Below are 21654 nucleotides of genomic sequence, written 5' to 3' on the forward strand. Positions count from 1 at the left end.
TTATTTGATTTTCTGTAATCCAAAATGCATGTATAAATGCTGCTTGGAATTTTGAATAAGATTCAGCCAAAATAATGTTCTTGGAACATAAAAACCACACCTAGTACTGTGATGTGATGTTTTGATTGTGTGATTTTTGGCTCATCTCATGAATACAATATTTAAAATGAAACAGAACATATATTTTTTTTCTTTTTTGTTAGAATGTCAATCTTTAAAGGAAGAAAAAAACTGCTTATAACAAACAAAAGTTAAAACAGTTTAATATAAACAATTGATTCAACATAGTCCTTTACTGGTATGTTCTACACATCAGTTGCATGATGACAGAGATATGGATTTTCAGTGGGCTTCTTTTACATTACTTTTCCTTAAGAAACCTTAGCAGAAAACTAAAATCCATACAAAATAAAATTCCTATTCAGCTTATTCAGTTAGTTGGTAATAAACATATTAAAAAAAAAAAACAAAAAAAAAAACACATTAATATAGAATACAGAAAATTTTACCTCATCCTAAAAAATTTTAACAATGCACATGAACATGCATGTATGTATGCCATGCATGTATACACATTAATAAAATAATTTCTAAATGTGGAAATATCTATAGAGAAAATTACAAGGACAGTATGGTTTGCATACAGAAACTAAAATGACTTTTTTTTTATTTATTTTTCATACATATAGATACGCATTCTATACATCTTCACAAGCAAACTCCATAATTTTTTAAATAAGAGCAATATTTTCCATTGAACGTTATAAAGGGATTAGAAGTATAACCATTTGAAAAGGGATGCGACTGTAAATATTTTGATATCTAGCTAAATGACCACCATATAAATATACATAATCTGGTACAACACATTATAATACAAACATGCATTCCAGTACACACAAATATATAAACTATAAAATGTACATTTTTTTTCAACCCATATACACATCATGACATCATAGTTTGGCCAGAAGAGGCAATTTGGAAGTTTCTTGCAGGAATGCCAGCCTTCAGCAAAGTATCAACCACAATCATTATGTAGTTTTCAATCCCTCTTAAAGCATTAAATTATACACAGATTTACATTATTCACAGATTAAAAACAAAGTTTAATGTGACCTTTAAAAAAATTGCATTTTTTAAAGCTACATTTTTGTCATAAAAAGTATTACTAAATTAAAAGAAAATTTGCTAGCAGCATTTATAAACAACTTACTTTGTAATATTCCATAACCAAAGAGGGAATAATAATATAACTGGAAGGAGAAAAATGCACCTACAATATTTCAAGAAATGTAAAGCTATAGCAAAGAGTTATTAAAATCACAAAATACTCTCAACAAAAGCACCAAAGTGTAAAACTATACAGATCTTATATGTTTATTATACATTCTGCTCTAATATACTTTGCCTGCAAAATTGAGACCCTGATAGAATATAGCACCATGAAGATTGGTGATACAAAAAATTGTACAATAAATTGCCAAAAGCAATGTATTTTCATACATAAGCTCTTAACAGACTTTTCCACCTTTGATTACTGGCTATTATATAAATTCATTTTCAATGGCTTGCCCCCTTCCGGTAGTTCAGTGAAGAAAGTAACACATCAGTGGCAGACAAGAGGTAGATGAGACATGGATATAAAATTAAGGAACACAGTATTATAAAAATATCATCTTGATTATGCCCTCAAGCAAGGTTATATTTTCAATGCTTACAAAATCAAGCATGCACCATATGCACAAAATAGGGCATTACTGACCATTTACATCCACAGGATTATTTCATGTTTCATATATATTATATTTATGTACATACCCATGAATAATGCAAGGACTGCTTCACAAGTACTTGACATCATCCAGAAAATATTTTCTTTTAAAAGCAAAAAAAAGGTTAAAGAATCTAGAAAATATCAATTCTGCCAGAATGAAGACAAGAAAGAACAAGTGGGTGAGATAGAACTAGTGATATTTTTTCTTTCTTCTCTCTCAACTGGGTATTAGGAATGTAAAAGACACCAGTAAAATCTCGCAAGGCATCACTTCATCCAGTTATGAAGATTTACTGTAAGATAAAATACGTTCAATGATTATGGCAACCAAAATGGCAAAAAGGGTAAAACTGCAAAGAATAATTATGGCCCATTGCTGATCTGAAAGTGGCTGCCTTTCAGATGTTGCGGCACATACTGTTTTTGCATTAGTTGCCCTACTGGAAGACTGTCTGCTTATCATAGTAAAACTGCTACTTCCACTAAAGGCACCTAGAAGATCACCAGATCCATCACTACAGTGCCTGATGACCCCTACCCTTACAGAATATTCCATATTTGGTTCTAGTCCTTCCAGTAAATAACTTGTTTCAGGTCCTTTGTATACCTTAAAAGAAAAGTAAATGTTTTAAAATATAATTTTATTATGAACAGGTTCAATATGTATTAATTGAAGCATCTATCATGTGAATGTGCATGCACACACATAAGTGCTCAAACAGTTAATGAACAAATGCAAACATTTAATACATTTTAAAATACAAATAAAAACAGAACCTAAAAAAAAAAAAAAAAAAAACTTTAACATGTTTAGGCAAAATATGTTCTAAAAATGAAAAATAAACTTTTGTAAAAGAGAAAGTATGACTTAATATACTTCAAAATTCAAACTACACATTATTTGAGTTCTGCACCACTTAATTTTTGGAATTTTTTCTTTAAATAGTTAAAGCCATCACTTTCTTTATCCAAATGGAACATATTTGACATTACTTCTCCCAGAAATGAACTATTCTCATGAAGACCAATCTTTGACAATATAGTGTTCGTCATTTGCTCAGCTATTAATCTACAAACAGAGGAAATAATAATAATACTTAGTAAATCCATTCTGCAATTCAAGTGTGGTAACCTTAAAATCAACACAACTGCTAATGACATTCCTTATATTTACATTCAATATTTGGAACATATTCTCATAAGTTTCCTTCATTCCAATGGAATGGACTATAGTCAGTGAAGGTTTTGTGATTTTGTTATGTTAAAAAACTATCTTTAAACTTATTTCATATGAACTAATAGCTGCCATTCTTCAGCTTTATGTTGAAATCCTAATTCTTCAGTCCATTTATATCTAGCACACACATAATAAGAATCTTGCACATCATAAAATAAACTTATTTCTCTCTTTCTAAAAATGAAAGTTCTTATGCCATAGTGGCAAATTAAATTCTTGCTATCTTAATCCAAAAAAATTCTGCTGTTGCTGCTTTGATAGATTTAAATCATGTAATAGGTCACTATGCTCGCTTAGCTCAAATGTGATTGGATCTTCCAACAGGACTTCTTTATTGGAATGGAGAGTTCTTTCTGATTAATTAGGAAGATCTTGCCAATTTGGGAGTGGCTTTGTGGCAGAAACTCAAAAAATTGAAATATTCTTAAGTGAGAAATAGCAATCTTCATTATCTGGTTAGTTCATGTTATACTTTTTCATGGTAATACCAAGTTGATTTTTAAGTCTATAAACAGTAGATGAGCATTTTTTTCACATTTGACTCACCTGTCCCAAAAGCTTTAAAGATTTTTTCTGCCATAATAATTAGAATAACCAGACAGGAATGGGGTATATAGTATAGTCTATAGTGTTAATTGTAATGCAGCTCTGGGGGTTCCCCCCAACTCTGCTTCATGTCATACTATGGGAACCTGAAATGGCACACTCATCTCTCCTTTCATACATTCAGTGAATGCTTATATAGCACAACATTCCTGTCTTCATTTCAAAAGATATATAATGTAGCTCTGAAATATAATATAAATATGAAAATATAAAATCTTTAAATAATAAAGTTAATAAGCATATCTAAACACTCTTTTGTTATAGTGGATGTTGTAATTTTCATAAAAAAAAAGTTTTTAAATTTTTAAAAATTTATTTTTTATTTTTTTTTAACAGAACTATAAAATTTGTGTACCAAACTGGAATTAACATAACAGAATTAATTTAAAGCATTTGTCTCTTTTTATGTTGTACTATAAGTCCAGTTGCTTCTTGATTTACAATATTTTTATTTACATGTTTTTAGTTTAATTTGAATAATCAACAGATATCACTTCTTAAATTAGAATTCTTCAGTGCTGGACTCGACATTTTGTGAAGTTATGCTATTTAACAATAAATATATTATATATTTTAACAATAAATATAGTATATATTGCTTTATTAATTTGGTCGTGCTTCAGGTTTAACCAAAAAAAAAAAAAAAAAAAAGGTCTAAAGCTACAGGCATACAATAAGAACGAACTTGCACCCACCAACACATAACAGTGCTGTACTGCAACATAATTCTCTGCACGTATTTTTTTTAGTTAACTTTTTTTTTTTAATTTTAAGTACTTAGTACCATGCATGGGCTGAAGGAGATGGGGAGGGAGGGGATGTTCTGGAGACTAAACATGGGTTTCACCACTTCAAGCTTCCAATATGCAAATTGGTGGTATTTCACCGGTTGATAAGAGTCATCTACTACCTAGTGTTAGTGTTAGAATTATATTACTATTATATTTTATATTATATTATTAATAGTAGTGGTACTGTGTAATTGATATTCATTTAAAAATATTTCCAATTGCCTAACACACAGGAGGACAATTTTGTACATTGGTTTAGCCCTTAACACGAAACACTCATCCCCTTTTCCATTTTTTAAAATTAGAAATTAGCTTTTAATTTATGCTTTACAGGAATGTTGTTGTTTGTTGTTTGGTTTTTAGGAGCATTAGCAACTAAGGCCATATTGCTCCGTGAATATGCGGTGGTCATTCCTGACCTTTCCACATCCTCCGTATTTGGTGGTGATGGGCTCGAACCCCGGTCTAATCAAGAAGCGTGTGCTACGCACTGCTGCTCCTTCCCACCTGGCTACGGAAGCACCTAAAGGAATGTATCTACCTTATAAACTGAGAATTGAAAAGTTATTACTCTTGTCTTCATGATTAAATTAAACCAGGTTTCAATAAATAGAAGCATCTGGAGAATCATAAAATGCAGTAATATCAATTTTAATAAAAGTTATGCTACAGACTGCATTGATTTACCCATATAAATTTACACTATATAATAAAATTGATACAATTTACAGGCAATACATTTCAGGAATCTTCAGCTCACTCATTATCAGCTAAAGTATTTAATTCTAATTAAAGATTAAACACTACACTCCATGCAAACTTTTGAAAAGAAAATATGGGAGTTTACTGAAATAAGCTGGAAGCTTTTTTATCAGAATTAGTTAATTTACAAGTATGTCTTTCTTTCTCCTAAGAAATTAAAATTTGTAAATTAATACAATACAAAAACAAGATGGCCTAATGTGTTGACACTTTGTTTCTGCACCTTCACTTAGCATGATACAAATAACTATCTTGTTTTTAAATCATATTAATTTGAAGGTTTTTATCTGTTGGAGCCAGAGTTCTGGAACATATTAAATATATTAGTAAAACTGATGACTAATCAATGCTGTGTAATGTGCCTTGAGTATACAGTTTTAATAATGAGAGGATCAGTTGGTAAATCAGTTAAAAACTTCCTGTATTGACCTCTAATTAAATGGTGGCATGAGAATCATTATGTAATGGATTCAAGGAGAGGATTAAGATTACCTAAAAAAAACAAGTATGCCATTCCAAACACAAGGTTTGTGAACTTATTATTATGTGTAGTGGGAATTAAGGTAAAATTAAAATTAAATAATATACTGTCATATTAAAATATGTTATATATGAAATTATAAAACAGATTCACCAGTTTTATTTTAAATTATTAAAATGAATAAGAACATAAAAAAAAAAACTGAAACAGTATACTTACTACTTGATATTCACCATTATGAGGATTCATGAGTTGTAGCAGATATGATAATAAATCTTCACTTAAGGGTTTAGTAGTCTGCCATTCTATACTACAAGCTGTTTCACTTACTGGGCAGACTTTAGGAGCTGGATAAATACAAAAGAGAAACTGTACTGTTAAATATTAAAACTTCAGTGTGCAGTTTTCTTCTGCAAGAAAACTACACACTGAAGCCAATAGAACAATCTATACATTTCTTATTATATCAATATATAAAAAACATACTATATACAAATATTTTGTTATTATAATCTCTCTCTTTGAAGGGTTGTTTGTGAGAAAAAGATCAAGAGTGTTGGCTGTATGGTTAGGATTGTCTGGTATTCTTGTAGGTAAATGAACAATCTGTGCTAGAGCTTTAGTAATTAGTAAAAGCCTCTGCACCTCGACCAGCTGGGTCAGTGTGACTAGAGAATGGAAGCCAGCTGCAGTTGTGAACATTAAAATCACCAAGGAAAAATTACCTCACTGTTAGGAAAGTTGGACTGGAGAAAGTCAAGTTGCAAAGAGAGGAAGTTAAAGAGCTCCAAGTGATTAGTGGAGTTGGGAGAACAGCAGAGAAAACAGATGAATTTTACAGAATGAGGTAGAAAGATTTTAAGCCAGAGAAGATCAAAAAGAGGAGATTCCAAATTACCAAGTCTCTTCTCTGACAGGGCATATCAGAACGGACATATGCACAAGTACCACCTTTGAGGCAAAAGGAATCATACAGCAAATAATTTGGGCAACTGAGATGAGCAGTAGTTGAATCAACCAATAATTGAGATTCTATCAGAAAAAGTACATGGGGTTTGGCAGACTGCAAGTGAAAATGGATATCGTTGAGATTAGAATTGAGACCACGTATATTTGTGAAATGAACTAGGACGTGTTTGGGTGGTTTAGATCTTTTCGCAGAAATAATGAAATTATATGGCGCACATAAGAATATACCCAGATCCTTGACATAACGTCGCCTCGACAATCCCCCCCCCGCATACACACTACTCGGACTCCCCCCAGTCATTATCTGACAGAGTTAGAGGTAGCAAGGTTATACAGCTGATCCGGAAGCCTCCTAAAGAGTTACCAATAGGTTCGGTCCAGTGTGATAACTAGTGGCTGGCCTGCGAACACTGTTTTAGAGCTGTACCCTCAAAATGTAAGGAAGATTGGATCTCGCCATGATGTCCATCATAACCTCAAAAGTCATTAGTCACACTGCATGATGGAAGAGATGGGGAAGGGTTCACCTGAACTTAGCTCTGGAGACTAAACATCGGTTCCACCACTTCAAGCCTCCAATAAGCAAAGTGGTGGTATTGCACCGGTTGATGAGAGTCATCTATCACCTAGTACTGCCTGGTAACACAGAGGGATGGCAATCCTCCACGTGGTGTGGCACTACACCTCAACCCCTGCTTAAGTTGGTTCACACCTGGGTGGTCACCCACAGTGTGCTTTTGCATGGGGGATTATACCCAGGATTACTAACAGTCCCAGCATCGTGAAGGTGCAAGCAGAGGATTGGCTGTCACAGACTGTCCGGACCACTTGACTTGAGTATCACCCGAATATCAGTTCCATCAGAACTGATGGAACTGATATTTTAGACTCCCAGGTAGCAAGTACAGCTTGTCTGGCATATCTGAGAGAATGTCTGTGACAATCTCAAGGACCAAATATCATGAATAAGATAATAATGACTTAGCAAACAGTAAGTATCCTTAATTTAATCTATTTTTATGCCAACAGTTCTGCACTAACCTTAATGCCAACTATAATTACAATGAATATTAATATCAGTATTTCAAATTAAATTAAAACATTAAATTACATATAAACCAATAAATCAGATGCATGTAGGAATGAATTTTGACATTTCCCCACATATTATCAAAAAAAAAAAAAATAAATAAATAAAAAAAATAAATAAATATATATATATATATTTTTTTTTTCCAAAGTGTGAGGCTTGAATGACTATTGGTCTTTTCTGTTCACCGTGTTTTGTGCAGAAAAAGTTTATAGAAATAAATTCGTGTTAAAATTAATACTTTGTTTTAAAAATCATATTGGCTCTTAAATTTATCTTATATTCAACATTTACATGTAATTAACAAAATTAACATAGATGAAATACTAATAATTAATACTTCTGTTTCTCTTTTTAACAGTCATTATGAGTATTTTTATTACACTGCTGTTCACATATAAGGCATTTATTTTAGCTCCTATCTACTTGTTCTCAAAGATATTTTTTTGCTCCAATGGATTGCCAGTCTGCAGTCTGCATTAGTCACTTAGTTCAGGATGATTAAATAGACCATGAAACACGTATTAGTACATTTCCACGTAATATCATTCTTCAGTTTAATTAAACTTTAACTCATATAGGCTATGTAACACATTGATTAGTAAGAATCAGAGCTGTAATACTCAATATGTTCTATATTAATATTTGCATTGATATTAATATTTGTAAAATAATAAGGAGTTTACCTCAATATAGTACGTAGAAAATTTCCGCATGATACTCTCCAGAAATTAAAACAAAAAAATCAAAAACTTACATTAGAGTAAAAAATAAATAATTAAAAACCAATTTAACACAATTAAAATCGATTTAATGCAATTAAAAATTAAAAAGAATCTAACAAAAATATTCAAAACGATTTTCCTTCCTGAAGCTGACAACGCTTTTCGACCGTATGTCGTGATCACAGGAATGAAAATTACCGTATAGGGTTGAACCTGAAACTTAAATAGTGATTATTTGTCTTCGCGCATGCGCGTAAAGGTCCACGCATTGGAGATAAAATATGGCCGTTTAACATTAACAGAATTCTCGTGTAATTTAATTTCTACGGTTTCGGCAATTAACAGTTTAATCAAGTGAAATAATTTTCACTTGACTAAACTGTTAGTTGAGGCCAACTATATCACCTTTTGAGACAAGGTGTACAAACAAATTTTTGGACTGGCAATGGGTTTGAGCCTGAGCGGCTTAATGTCAGAGATCTATCTCTCAACGATTGAGCATATACATTTGACACCTTTTCGACCCCGTATCACATACTATGGGAAGTATTTAGATGATGTCCTAGTTATTACCGATAGTAGTACTATCCAAGACATTTTACGTTCGTTTAATAATATTCATTCTAGACTCAAATTTACATTGGAAAGGGAGGATACAGATACAAAGCCATTACACTTTCTAAATTTAACGCTTATTTGGGACTCGAATAAAATCCAATTTAGCATCTATCGAAAACCTACAAACACCGGTATGCTTCTACATTATAATAGCTATCACCTGTTTACCTACAAAAGATCGATTAACTTTAATCAATTTCTAAATGCATATAAATATTCAACGACGGAAACTGCTTTGGGCTCAGAAATACAAATATTAACTAGAAGGTTCTTAAATAAGGGTTATCCCCTTGCCACAATAAACCGAATTAGGGTACAGGCTAAGGATAAGATACAAAATACTACACTAACCAACAATAGTAATATCAAAAAATACTTTATTTCTGTCCCATATGTCGAACAGTAGCACAAACAGCTTAACAGATTCTTTAAAGATACCGAATTTAAAAATGTGGCCAGGCCAATATGGAAATTACACACTATACTGAACAATCGCTTGGTTCTTTCCGCGTTCGCAACACAAATTAATGATCTGGTATACAACATTTCTTGCGGTGATTGCGACTCATCTTACCAAGGTTCGACGCGATTTTCTCTGAATATTCGTGTAAATCAACATGAAGCCTCAGTTCATGCTTCTCGTTCAGCAGCGTCAGAATTAGCCTTTCATGCCATTAACGAAAAACACACTTTTTTGTTTAACGAGGCCAAAATACTTAATGTTCAACGTAATTATACGCGACTTAGCATTAGCATTAGTAGAGGCATATGATGCAAGAAAGCAAGCTTATTCAGCATCAGCCAAAAAAAAAAAAAAAAAAAAACAACCACTACTCCCATTTCACCCCTCCGTTCGTTCGAAATACCTGTCCAGCTGAGCCTTAAATTTGTTTAGGCTATCAACTTCAACAACAAGCGATGGGAGTCTATTCCACAAACCAACTGCCCGCTGGCTAAAGGCAAATTTCCGCACATCTATCCGACATCCGTCCTTGCTCAATTTGAATTTTTGCCCTCTCAGGCGATTATTCTGAGCAAGAGGAAGAATCCCATCGGCATTGAGCATGCTCAAGCCATTCAAAGCCTTATACACCTCTATCAGATCACCTCGCCGATGCCTAGTCTCCAGGCTCTGTAATTTGCAAAACTTAAGCCTTTCTTCGTAAGAGCAACCCTTTGTTCCATTCACTAATCTTGTTGCCCTTCTCTGTACTCGTTCGAGCAGCTCTACATTCTTTTTGAAATGAGGCCTCCAGACCTGTATACAGTACTCAAGGTGTGGCCTGACCAATGCCTTATACAAGGGAATAATCACCTCCTTATCCCTGCTAGAAAAATTCCTGTATATCATTGACAAGACACCATGAGCTACTCTTGCAGCTCGTCTGCACTGCTCAGAGAACTTCATATCTGCCTGCACAATTACCCCCAGGTCCTTTTCATTCTCTACCACTGTCAGCGTAGTACCACAGAGTTGATACGTTGATCTGGGGTTACTGTTTCCCATATGTAGTACTTTACATTTGTCAATGTTAAACTTCATTTGCCACCTCTCAGCCCATCTGCTCAACCTTTCCAGATCCTGTTGCAGCAGCATAGTATCAGTAGTGTCCTTAACAACCCTGCCAACCTTGGTATCGTCTGCAAACTTGGACATTAAGCCTGATACACCATCATCAATATCATTTATAAATACAGAATTAATTACAGAAACTGTAGAAATTAAATTACATGAGAATTCTGTTAATGTTTGGCGGCCATATTTGACCTCCGATGCGTGGACCTTTACGTGCATGCGCGAAGACAAATAATCACTATTTAAGTTTCAGGTTCATCCCTATTCAGAAATTTTCATTCCAGTGATCACGACATATGGTTGAAAAATGTTGTCAGCTTCAGGAAGGAAAATCGTTTTGAATATTTTCGTTAGATTCTTTTTAATTGTGTTAAACTGATTTTTGTGTTAAGTTGATTTAAATTGTGTTAAATTGGTTTTTAATTATTTATTTTTTTACTCTAATGTAAGTTTTCGATTTTTTCATTTTAATTTCTAGAGAGTATTATATGGAAGTGTTCTAAGTACTATATTGAGGTAAACTCCTCTTATTATTTTACAAAGTAACACATTAATATAAATATTCTCTTAATAAAAACCGACATTATATCTAAACAAATACTGCATACTTTTTTCTCAAAAAACGTTTAATTTTTTGAGAAAAAAGGTGTTGTGGGCTAGATGTGTGAAATCTTGCTTTCAGCCAGAAAATGATTGATTGTTGGAATAAACTTCCATCTGGTGTTGTGGAAGTGGGGTTAGCTTTAATAAATTTAAAGAATTAAACAAATGTAATGCTATTTCAAAATTAAGTATATAATGTTTTGATTTCATATTTACATAACTGACCACTACTGTGCAGTGGCATTCAGCATGAGCCCCACATATGCTATACTCTCAAGACCTAATCGTTAAGTGTTACTATTTGGTGAGAAAACACTTTACAAAATTTAAACATCCATTTGAGCAAAATATATTTTGATTTCAGGAAAGCTTTTGATACTGAAATACATAAAAGACTGCTACACAAATTGGAGCAGTGGAGAATTAACGGCAAGTTACTGCTATGAGCCGGCCCCCATACCTGAGCATTCAGAAGTAGGAGTGCAGTAGCAATTATAAATAGCAATTGTTGAGGAGGCTTCCATCCTGCAGTGGACTGATAATGGCTGCTGCTTGCTTACCTTACTGCTATGGATAAATATTTGGTTAAGTGGGAGAATAGAGTGGTTATCAAAATGAAATTGCTCTGCTTGCATTGAAAGTTCCTTGTCACATTAACCACTTCAGTTATAGTGCATCATAATAATATGGTTCCACATACAATCTGAGTGAGTGTGTGTTAAATTGTCTCACAACCTGCCACAATTTGATTGCAGAGAGTTTCCACATCAGCTACCAGAATCGAATACATCAATGACTTTAAATGGCTGCACAAGAAAAAAATCTAGTGGGTTTAAATCAGTGAGTGTGGAGGCCAGGCAGTTGGTCCACCTCTACCTATCCACCAACCAGGAAATCTTCAATTCAGGTAATTGCGCGCTAGGTGGCTGAAATGTGCGGGAGCGCCATCGTGCATGAAGTGTGCTTGTTGACGAATGATCAGTGGCGTGTCATCCAAGAAATCAGGCATGTTGTTTTCCAGCAAGTTTCTGTACGCTTGCCCTGTGAGTTTGGAAGTACATGGGGCCCAAATAACTTATCACCAAAAACACCCACCCAGATGTTGAGGCTGAACCGCTGTTGGTGATGTGATGGAAGAATTGCATGTGGGTTTTCCTCAGCCCATGCATGCTGATTGTGAAAGTTTTGGATTTCGTCTTGTGTGAACTGCTTCATCTGTGAATATCACTAAGGCAGGAAAGTGAGGAGTTGTACCACACTGTTGCAAGAACCACTGGCAGAACATTACTCGCACAGGGAAATCTGCTGGTGACAAGGCCTGTACCTGTTGCAGATGGTAAGTATACAGTTGGTGTTCTCGCAAAGCACTCTCCAAATAGCTGAACTTTCAACAGCCAGTTGCATTGCTATTCTGCATATGCTGATTCCAGGAGTGGCATGCACAACATCCAAAATCTCCTCCTCTACTTCAGGAGTAGTCCTCTGTCTGCAGCATGAGGTGTAAAGGTCCCATGTTCACAAAGGTAGCGATGGATACTTACAAACGTTTTCCTGTCTGGACATCTTTGTTCTGGGAACCTTTCGTGGTACAAACGACGAGCCTCCAGAGCATTGCCGTCCACCAAACCGTACATAAAGTGCATATCGCATATCCGCTTGCTCCTGATTTGAGTACATGGTGGGAAGGGAAAACCACCAGTTTCTGTCAGTACCTTGTGATGAAGGAAATCACCTGCAGGAGATAAGACATTCCGGTTAATAACTCGGGAATCAAGCATTTCCGGAACTATGTTGATATAAAATATTTTTTGTCTACATATGAGGAACTCATTCCTGAAGTTATGACATGTATTTTTCAGACACCCTGTATATATATATATATATATATCTAATAAATACAAATGCAACAAGGCATAATATTATAAGACCTTAAAATTATACTATTACATATTGGTGTAGATACACCACAGATATCTCAAAAGAAAACTATGATAGTAGTGTAAACGTTTCAACTGTATCTCATATTGTGCTCATCCTTCACAATGAGTCTCCAGGTATTGCACTACCTCGAATAAGTAATGCTTCACTAATAGAAAAGACTATCGTCACTTATTCTCGGTGGGCACCACCATCCAGGTGGCACTGTTTCAAGCCTTGAAACAGTGCCCGCCTGGATGGTACTGTTTCAAGGCTTGTCGGTCTTTCGTCGGTGGGTGGGCAAGTACCCTGGTATTGCAAGCATGACAACCCAGTTGTGAAGTTAATCCCACAATACGAAAGATGCCAAAAGGTGTACATGATAATACTATAAGAGCTTAAAATTATACTATTAAATATTTGTGTAGATCCACCATAGATAGCTCTTAAATGAAAACTACAATAGTAAAGTAAAGGCATCATTTCAACTGTATCTCATATTGTGATCATTCTCATTGGATTAACTTCACAACTGGGTTGTCGTGATTGCAATAGCAGGGTACCTGCTCACCCACCAATGAAAGGGCAACAAGTCCAAGCCTTGAAATGTTGCCATCTGGGTGGTGGTGCCCACTGAGAATAAGCAACAATAGTCTTCTCTATTAGTGAAGAGTTACTTATTTGAGTACGCGATGAAATACATGAAAACTCATGAAGGATGATCACAATATGAGATACAACTGAAATGATGCCTTTACACTACTATCGTGGTTTTTATTTGAGAGCTATCTATGGTGCATCTACACCAATATTTAATAACATATATATATATTTTATATCAAACTTAGTGATGACACAGATGACAAAGGAGGGTTTTTGTTCACAAGGTTTCCATTACAAATATCTTTTGTTAAATTTATTTTTCATCAACGTGTTGCATCTTAACAAGCACTAACCTTTTAAGGCAGGAGGTATGGCTTTAATAGTTGAAAATATATATACATCAGAATATGGTCCGTCTCCTTCCTCGTTGGATGCATATATACGGAACTTATATGTTGTTGTTTCCTGCAGTTTATTTACTTTATAGGAATGACCAGAGCCCTGATATAATGGCACAAAACTGTAAAGACAATAATATTAAAAAAAAATTGCTTTTTTTGTGAACTATATAATATATAATAATGATTTATTCAAAAACAATTTAAAAAATATTTCAAATTCTGGTACACAGTAAAACTAATAATGGAGGCTATTACAAGAATTATCAGTTTTGAGTTTTTTTTGTTTTTTTTTTTAATTTAATATTGTTAAATTGTAGTAAAGGGACAGTATTAAGTTCTAATCATGTAGTTATTATTATTATTAGCTACATGGTACAAGGAAGCCTGAAGCTTGTGCTGCACCAGCCAAAAAAAAAGTTCCAAAGTTACTCAGAGAGAGAGAGAGAGAGAGAGAGAGAGAGAGAGAGAGCGAGCGCGACTCCATGGGCAGGAGCAGCAGCGCATAGCACACGCTTCTTAATTAGACCAGGGTTCGAGACCGTCACCACCAAACACGGAGGATGCGGAAAGGTCAGGGAATGACCACCGCATATTCCAGAACAATATGGCCTTAGTTGCTAATGCTCCTAAAAACCAAAAACAACAATGAGAGAGAGAGAGAGAGAGAGAGAGAGAGAGAGAGAGAGAGAGAGAGAGAGAGTGTCAAAAGTAGAAGGAAATCACCAAGAAATAGAAGAATGGTGATATCCAGCTCAGGACCCTGGGTGTGCCAAGCCCATACTCACCATGGCGCCTCCGTAGCCAGGTGGGCAGGAGCAGCACATGCTTCTTGATTAGACCGGGGTTCGAGCCCATGACCACCAAATACGGAGGATATGGAAAGGTCAGGGAATGACCACCGCATATCCTCGGAGCAATATGGTCTTAGTTGCTAATGCTCCTAAAAAAAAACCAAATAACAAACCAAAACCCATACTCACCAGATGTGAGTCCTTGGGGTTACTACTTTTGTATTGTATTTTTGATATTTTTAAAGTTAACTTAATTACATACAGTCATCACTATAAGTAATTTTAATGGGTACATTAGCATTAGTTGAGACATATGATGCAAGAAAGCAAGCTTATACATCAACCAAAAAAAAAAAAAAATCCTTCCCATCCAGTCACTCCAAATGTTTGTCTAGTTCAGCTTTAAATTTATTTAAGCTATCAACTTCCACAAGTATCCCATCAGCATTGAGCCCACTCAAATCATTCAAGGCCTTATATACCTCGATCAGATTACCTCGCAAGTGCCTAGTCTCCAGATGCTTGCAAAACTTAAGCCTTTCTTTGTAAGTGCACCGCACCCCTTTGTTCCTCTCACCAACCTTGTTGCCCTTCTCTATACTCATTCTAGCAACTCTACATTCTTCCTAAAATGAGGTCAAATCAAGTTATAATTACATTATAAATAAGAATTCTCTTGTTGTGGAACTTTATTTAAAATACTAACCAGAATAATTATAATTTTTATTCCAAGTACTGCAAAAAGACAACAGAAACTAATAATAGTTTCTGTTATCTTTTTCACGTGTGGTGCTAAATTAGCTAAGTACATTAAAAGTTGTCAAATTAGGTGATAGCATTGTGTGACTATACTGCTTGAGTGAATAAGATTTCTGTGTGGCAATGTAATTTAATAGCAAGTATTCTGTAATTACTCATGTTCTTGGTCTTAAATTATTTAGATAAAATCATACATCCAAATTACTTATAGTTATGACTAGAAATAAGATTGCTAAGAATGATATGGGAAGTAGAAGATAGTGAATTATAATTATAATCTGGTGGCTGCCTTGAGTTTGTTAAATGTAAGCAAACTAACATACATCATCAATAATACCTGTTAAAGATAATATGTTAGGTCAAGCTTCACACTTCAGTATTTCTGGGAACTGGACTTCTTTAAACTAAAAATTTAACCTTTTATTTCTGTGTAGCAAAAAATACACTTTGAAGGTCATGTGTAATCAGCCATTTACTCATATATCCTCTGAAATGAAAGAGAGAGAGAGAGAGGGAGAGTTTTTTTTAGGAGCATTAGCAACTAAGGTCATATTGCTCTGGGGATATGCGGTGGTCATTCCCTGACCTTTCCGCATCCTCCGTATTTGGTGGTCATGGGCTCGAACCCTGGTCTAATCAAGAAGCGTGTGCTATGCACTGCTGCTCCTGCCCACCTGGCTATGGAGGCTACAGAGAGAGAGAGAGAGAGAGAGAGAGAGAGAGAGAGAAGAGATTGTGTAACTTTACTACAACCCAAAAACTTTTTTTTTTTCTGTATCTCCTTTTATTATTGAAACAATTCTGCAAAAACTATCTGTAAATTAATGAACTTCCAATGAACACTGAATAAATTAATCTTTGAGCAAAATCTCAATCTCAAAACACCCTTATAAATAAAAGCGGCAAAATGCGATGAAATTCAAATATTCTAAGCACAGCTGTTGTTATTGACTATCTTCTATATTTTGGAAACTCTCTCATCCCTTTCAATTAATAGCCCCACAAGCTAACTTTCTTCATTGGTCAATTTACTACACACACACACACACACACACACACACACACACACACACACACACACACACACACACACACACACACACACACAGTGTGCACATGAAGCTTCCATACAGTCTCATTTTAGAAAGGATATAGGTCTACTGGAATGAATGCAGAGGACACAAACATGTACGCTTACTGAGAAAGACTTCACTTCTACACAATACAGCATTTGGAAACTGGGCACCTGTGAGGAGAAATCAGTGAAGTGTTTAAGGCCTTAAATGGACTGAGTAAATTAAATGCTGATGACAGTCTAATGCTTCCCTGGATGACACACAAATTTAAACTTAAAAAGGATGGTTGCTGGATAGGTGTTTGAAAATTTTCTTTCAGCCCGATAGTAACTGATCGTTGGAGCAAACTACCATCTGGTGTTGTGGAAGTGGATAGGTTGAATAAAAAAAAAAATCAAGGAAGGGCCACACAAATTAGAATGGATGGTCAGATGATGTGGGTACATTTTTTTTGGCTGATGTTGTATAAACTTGCTTCCTTGCATCATATATCCCTAAATACTAATAGCAAAGCAAAACATAGAATCAATGAGCTGTCCAATACCGTTTGAATCAGTAATGAAAGTACAAATTCTACAAGAACAAAACTTATACATACATAAACTAAATCTATCTCATTAAATAGCAGTTTAACGTCAAATTTCAGAGCACTATTATTTATTCAGGTAAAGAGAAAGTTACATCCACCCAACAGATACATATACTAAGAGGGTAAACACAACCATAAATGTTCAAGACACATTACCTTTCAGATAATACAAGATGTACACAAATCTATAAAAACTAATTACAATGGACAATAACCAGATATTATGTAGTACAAATACATTTAACATCTCTTCCCAGAGTACAGGAAGGTACCACACATGTAATCAATGATGTTCAAAACATGATGAGGTGCAAACCAAGTTTCTATAGCACGGACGTCTCATAGGAGATGAGAGCAAGTTGGAAAGTTTAAAATTGCAAACAGAGAATATCCTATTAAATTTTATATCGGCAATGCAAATGTGATGTGTTTCGAAGTTGCTACCATTCTGCAACCAACAATATAGGGTTTCACATAATATGGATTACTGAAAATACATCAACAATGAAATTTAAAGTCTTAATTGGGTTCTATGCTCTTCGAAAAGACAGTTGAAACCAACTAAAGACAAATATTGTTAAATGAAATTGTATGGAGCTATAGGAAAATTTTGCTGCAGTACTGCATATAGTATTGTTATACATTAATATGGCACCTTTAAATTTTACATTTCTATTCACTTACTGAAGAAATGCATGCATAATCCTGGACAATTAACACAATTGTAATTAGTGTTATGGGTGCTACAAAAAAGCATGATATAGTAGTAGTAGTAGTAGTAGTAGTAGTAGTAGTGGCACTTGATGCAAGAAAGCAAGTGTAGGAGCTTATGCAGCATCAGCCAAAAAAAAAAAATCACACCATACCCTCCAATTGCCTGTCCAGTTCCTCCTTAAATTTATTTAACCTATCAACTTCCACAACGACAGATGGAAGTTTGTTCCAGCAATTAACCACCCGCTGGCTAAAGGCAAATTTCCGCACATCTATTCTACATCTATCCTTTCTTAATTTGAACTTATGTCCCCGTAGGTTCGTATTCTGAACAAGTGGGAGGATCCCATCAGAATTCAGCGTGCTCAACCCATTCAAGGCCTTATAGACCTCAATCAGATCACCACGCAGGTGCCTAGTCTCCAGCCACTGCAATTTGCAGAACTTAAGCCTCTCTTGGTAAGAGGATCCCTTCATTCCCCTCACCAATCGTGTTGCTCTTCTCTGTACACGCTCAAGCAAATCTACATCCTTCCTAAAATGAGGCCTCCAGACCTGTACGCAGTACTCAAGGCGTGGCCTGACCATTGCCTTATACAGAGGGACAATCACCTCCTTTTCCCTGCTAGCAAAATTCCTATATATCATTGACAAAACCCCATGACCTGCCCTAGCAGCCTGTCTACATTGCTCAGAAAACTTCATATCTGACTGCACAATTACTCCCAGGTCTTTTTCATTTTCTACCACCTTAAGTGTAGTACCACACAGTTGGTACGTTTCTCTGGGGTTACTTCTACCCATATGCAGTACTTTGCATTTGTCAAGGTTAAACTTCAGTTGCCACTTCTTAGCCCATCTGCCCAAATTATCTAGATCCTGTTGCAGTAGCACACTGCCATTACTGTCATTAACAACCCTGCCAACCTTCGTGTCATCTGCAAACTTCGACATTAAGCCTGATATACCTTCATCAATATCATTGATAAATATGCAAAACAACAGTGGACCCAACACCGAACCCTGTGGGACTCCACTAATAACATTAGTCCACGAAGAGCAGCACCCATTGATTACCACCCTCTGTCTTCTCCCACTTAACCATCCTTTTATCCATTGTAGCAACTTACCCTTAATACCATTCTGCTCCAATTTGTACAGTAGTCTTCCATGCGCAACAGTGTCAAAAGCTTTCCTGAAATCCAAGTATATGATATCAAAATTATTTTTTGCATCCAGTTCCTTTGTGACCACATCATAATAACCAATCAAATTTGTCAGACAAGACTTTCCCTTAACAAACCCATGCTGTGTCTGAATTATTGCTGCAGTCTTGTCTAGATGATCCTGCAATGCATCTTTAACCAGTGACTCCATTATTTTACCCGGAACAGAAGTTAAACTAACTGGTCTGTAATTATTCGTGTCACCCTTCGAACCTCCTTTGTGAATTGGGGATACATTTGCACATCTCCAGTCCGTGGGAACCTCCCCTGAATCCAAGGATGCTCTCATAATTATGGCTAAGGGTTTGCTTAGTTGCTGTGCCGCCTCCTTTAATATAACTGGATAGATCCCATCCGCCCCAGGTGCCTTTCTTATGTTTAACTTCAACAATTTCTCCTCCACTTTGCTCTCAGTTTTATATCTCAACTTTAACTTACTGCATGCACACTCTTATTTTGAGAGAGAATGACAATGTATGTACTTTATAGAAAAATATACTTTCACTATTTGTCTTAAGAATTCAAAACGAGATATGTGTGAAATCTTTTACAACTTCCTGAAAGTAAATAAAGATTTAAGAATTCTGTTTTTGAAGCCATGCAGCCCACTGTTCACAAACTGCATATTAAAACATGTGCATTGTTTATTATGCATAATTGTATGCACCTTCTAAAGAGATTTCCATCTGGCTGATGAGGCTATACAGATGCACAACTTTTTTTTGGGGAGAAACTACGTGGAACTTTCATTATTGCTTAAAAATTTTGTTTTTTTTTTTGCAACTTTTGATTTAAAATTAGACGTGTCATTATTATTTATAATTCTGTGATTAAGTTGGCGAATTTGTTCGTTACTTGACCTGTGAAAGATCGCCTGACTCTGCATGCAGGAAGAAATTCCTTTCAAAATTCTCATTATCTTGGATAATTTTTTTCCAAGTCATCCAGAGATCATCAATATGAGTAACAACATCAAAGTTGTTTTTCTGCCACCTAATACGACTCCTGCAACTGATGGACCAAGGTACAATTAAAATATTCAAGTCATACAATGTGCCCTCTACAATTACCAAAACTGTCAACCAGATGGACAATTTGAATGTATCCATAAGAGAATTTTGGGGGGCCTTCACCATAAAAGATGTCCTTTCATTAACCAAGTCTGCATGCATCGAAATTCCACAGCAATTCGTACAGAGGGACAGCATGCTGAAGAAACTGTGCTGCTCTCAATTCTGCCATAATTCTAAAGGCTTTGATGTGGATGACACCATTAGCGCCACTATAAAGGTAGTACCAGGATGGCCCAAAGAGATGCCTTGTATGAAGTTGACGAAAATGAAAAACTGAAAATTTGTTTGAATTGCAGATGGTAGAATTGTTGGAGATAGAGAAGATAGCTACAAAAGAGGATGAAAAAGCACCATTCGCTTCCACCAACCAGCAAAAACCACCCGGCCGCCAACTTACAATGACATGCTTATATGAGGCCTTCCAACACCTTGAATCCTGCCTTATGATATATGAAAATGCCGACCGGGCTAGAGGGTAGGTAAAGTGTCTGCCTAGCAATCTAAAGGTTACGGGTTTGATTCCCGCATCGGCCTGGATATCACGATGGTGGCGAACCAACTGGTTGGTTGGATATCCCGGCTATGATACAGGAAGGAAGCAAGAAAAAACTGGTTCCTTTGTGTATTGATCACATCATGCGAAATAAATATATTAAAATTATCTCAATATCAACAGGACCTCTACGGTTAGGAGAAAAATGTTGGAATGAGCTGTTCCCTACCAAGAAATCCTCTATAAGAAGAACACCTTTTTTCAGGAAACCATTCACTTCTGCACCTCGTGCTTTGCCACGCCCATGCTTTGTTGAGTTAGAAGTTGAGGAAGGTGAAGAAGATAATGATCCTAACTTTGAGGAGAATTCCCAGCCCTCAAACATTGAAAAATTTATGCAAGTTGTTTTCTGTACTTAATATTAATGGTATGTATCAATAAAAAATGTTTGTTATTATTTATTTTTAATTGTTTCATTTTCGGCAAATGCATCCTCCCTATTTTACATGTATTTGAATGGGAAAATCTTGTTCAATTTATGCAAGGATGTCGGGAACACATCTATTGAATAAACAGAGAGCTCGCTGTACTTTGATTTCGGGAAAGCTTTTGATACTGTTGCACATAAAAGACTGCTATACAAATTGGAGTAGTGTGGCATTAAGGGCAAGTTGCTGCTATATATAAAGAGATGGTGGAGTGGGAGAAGACAGAATGGTTATCACTGGGCATGGCTCTTCTTGGAATAATGTTATTAGCAGAGTTCCTTCTCTAGGG

At 35.4% G+C, this 21654-nt stretch overlaps 1 protein-coding gene across 5 annotated transcripts in view; it reads right to left on the bottom strand.

The window, feature by feature from the left end:
- Nucleotides 1-1958: 1958 nt before the first annotated feature.
- Nucleotides 1959-21654, bottom strand: part of LOC150091709 (fibronectin type-III domain-containing protein 3A-like) — a 489490-nt gene continuing 469794 nt past the window's right edge. For all 5 annotated transcript variants that reach the window (XM_090376531.1, XM_090376557.1, XM_090376540.1 and 2 more), the window contains 3 exons: nucleotides 14109-14275; nucleotides 5874-6001; nucleotides 1959-2384 (listed from right to left, as the gene is read on the bottom strand). In XM_090376531.1, coding sequence (XP_090232657.1) covers nucleotides 2058-2384; nucleotides 5874-6001; nucleotides 14109-14275 — 622 coding nt within the window. In that variant the 3' untranslated portion in view covers nucleotides 1959-2057. The remainder of the gene's footprint in view (nucleotides 2385-5873; nucleotides 6002-14108; nucleotides 14276-21654) is intronic.

The sequence above is a fragment of the Mastigoproctus giganteus genome, chromosome 1, assembly GCF_048544385.1.
Source record: "Mastigoproctus giganteus isolate SK-2022 chromosome 1, ASM4854438v1, whole genome shotgun sequence".
NCBI lineage: Eukaryota > Metazoa > Arthropoda > Arachnida > Uropygi > Thelyphonidae > Mastigoproctus > Mastigoproctus giganteus.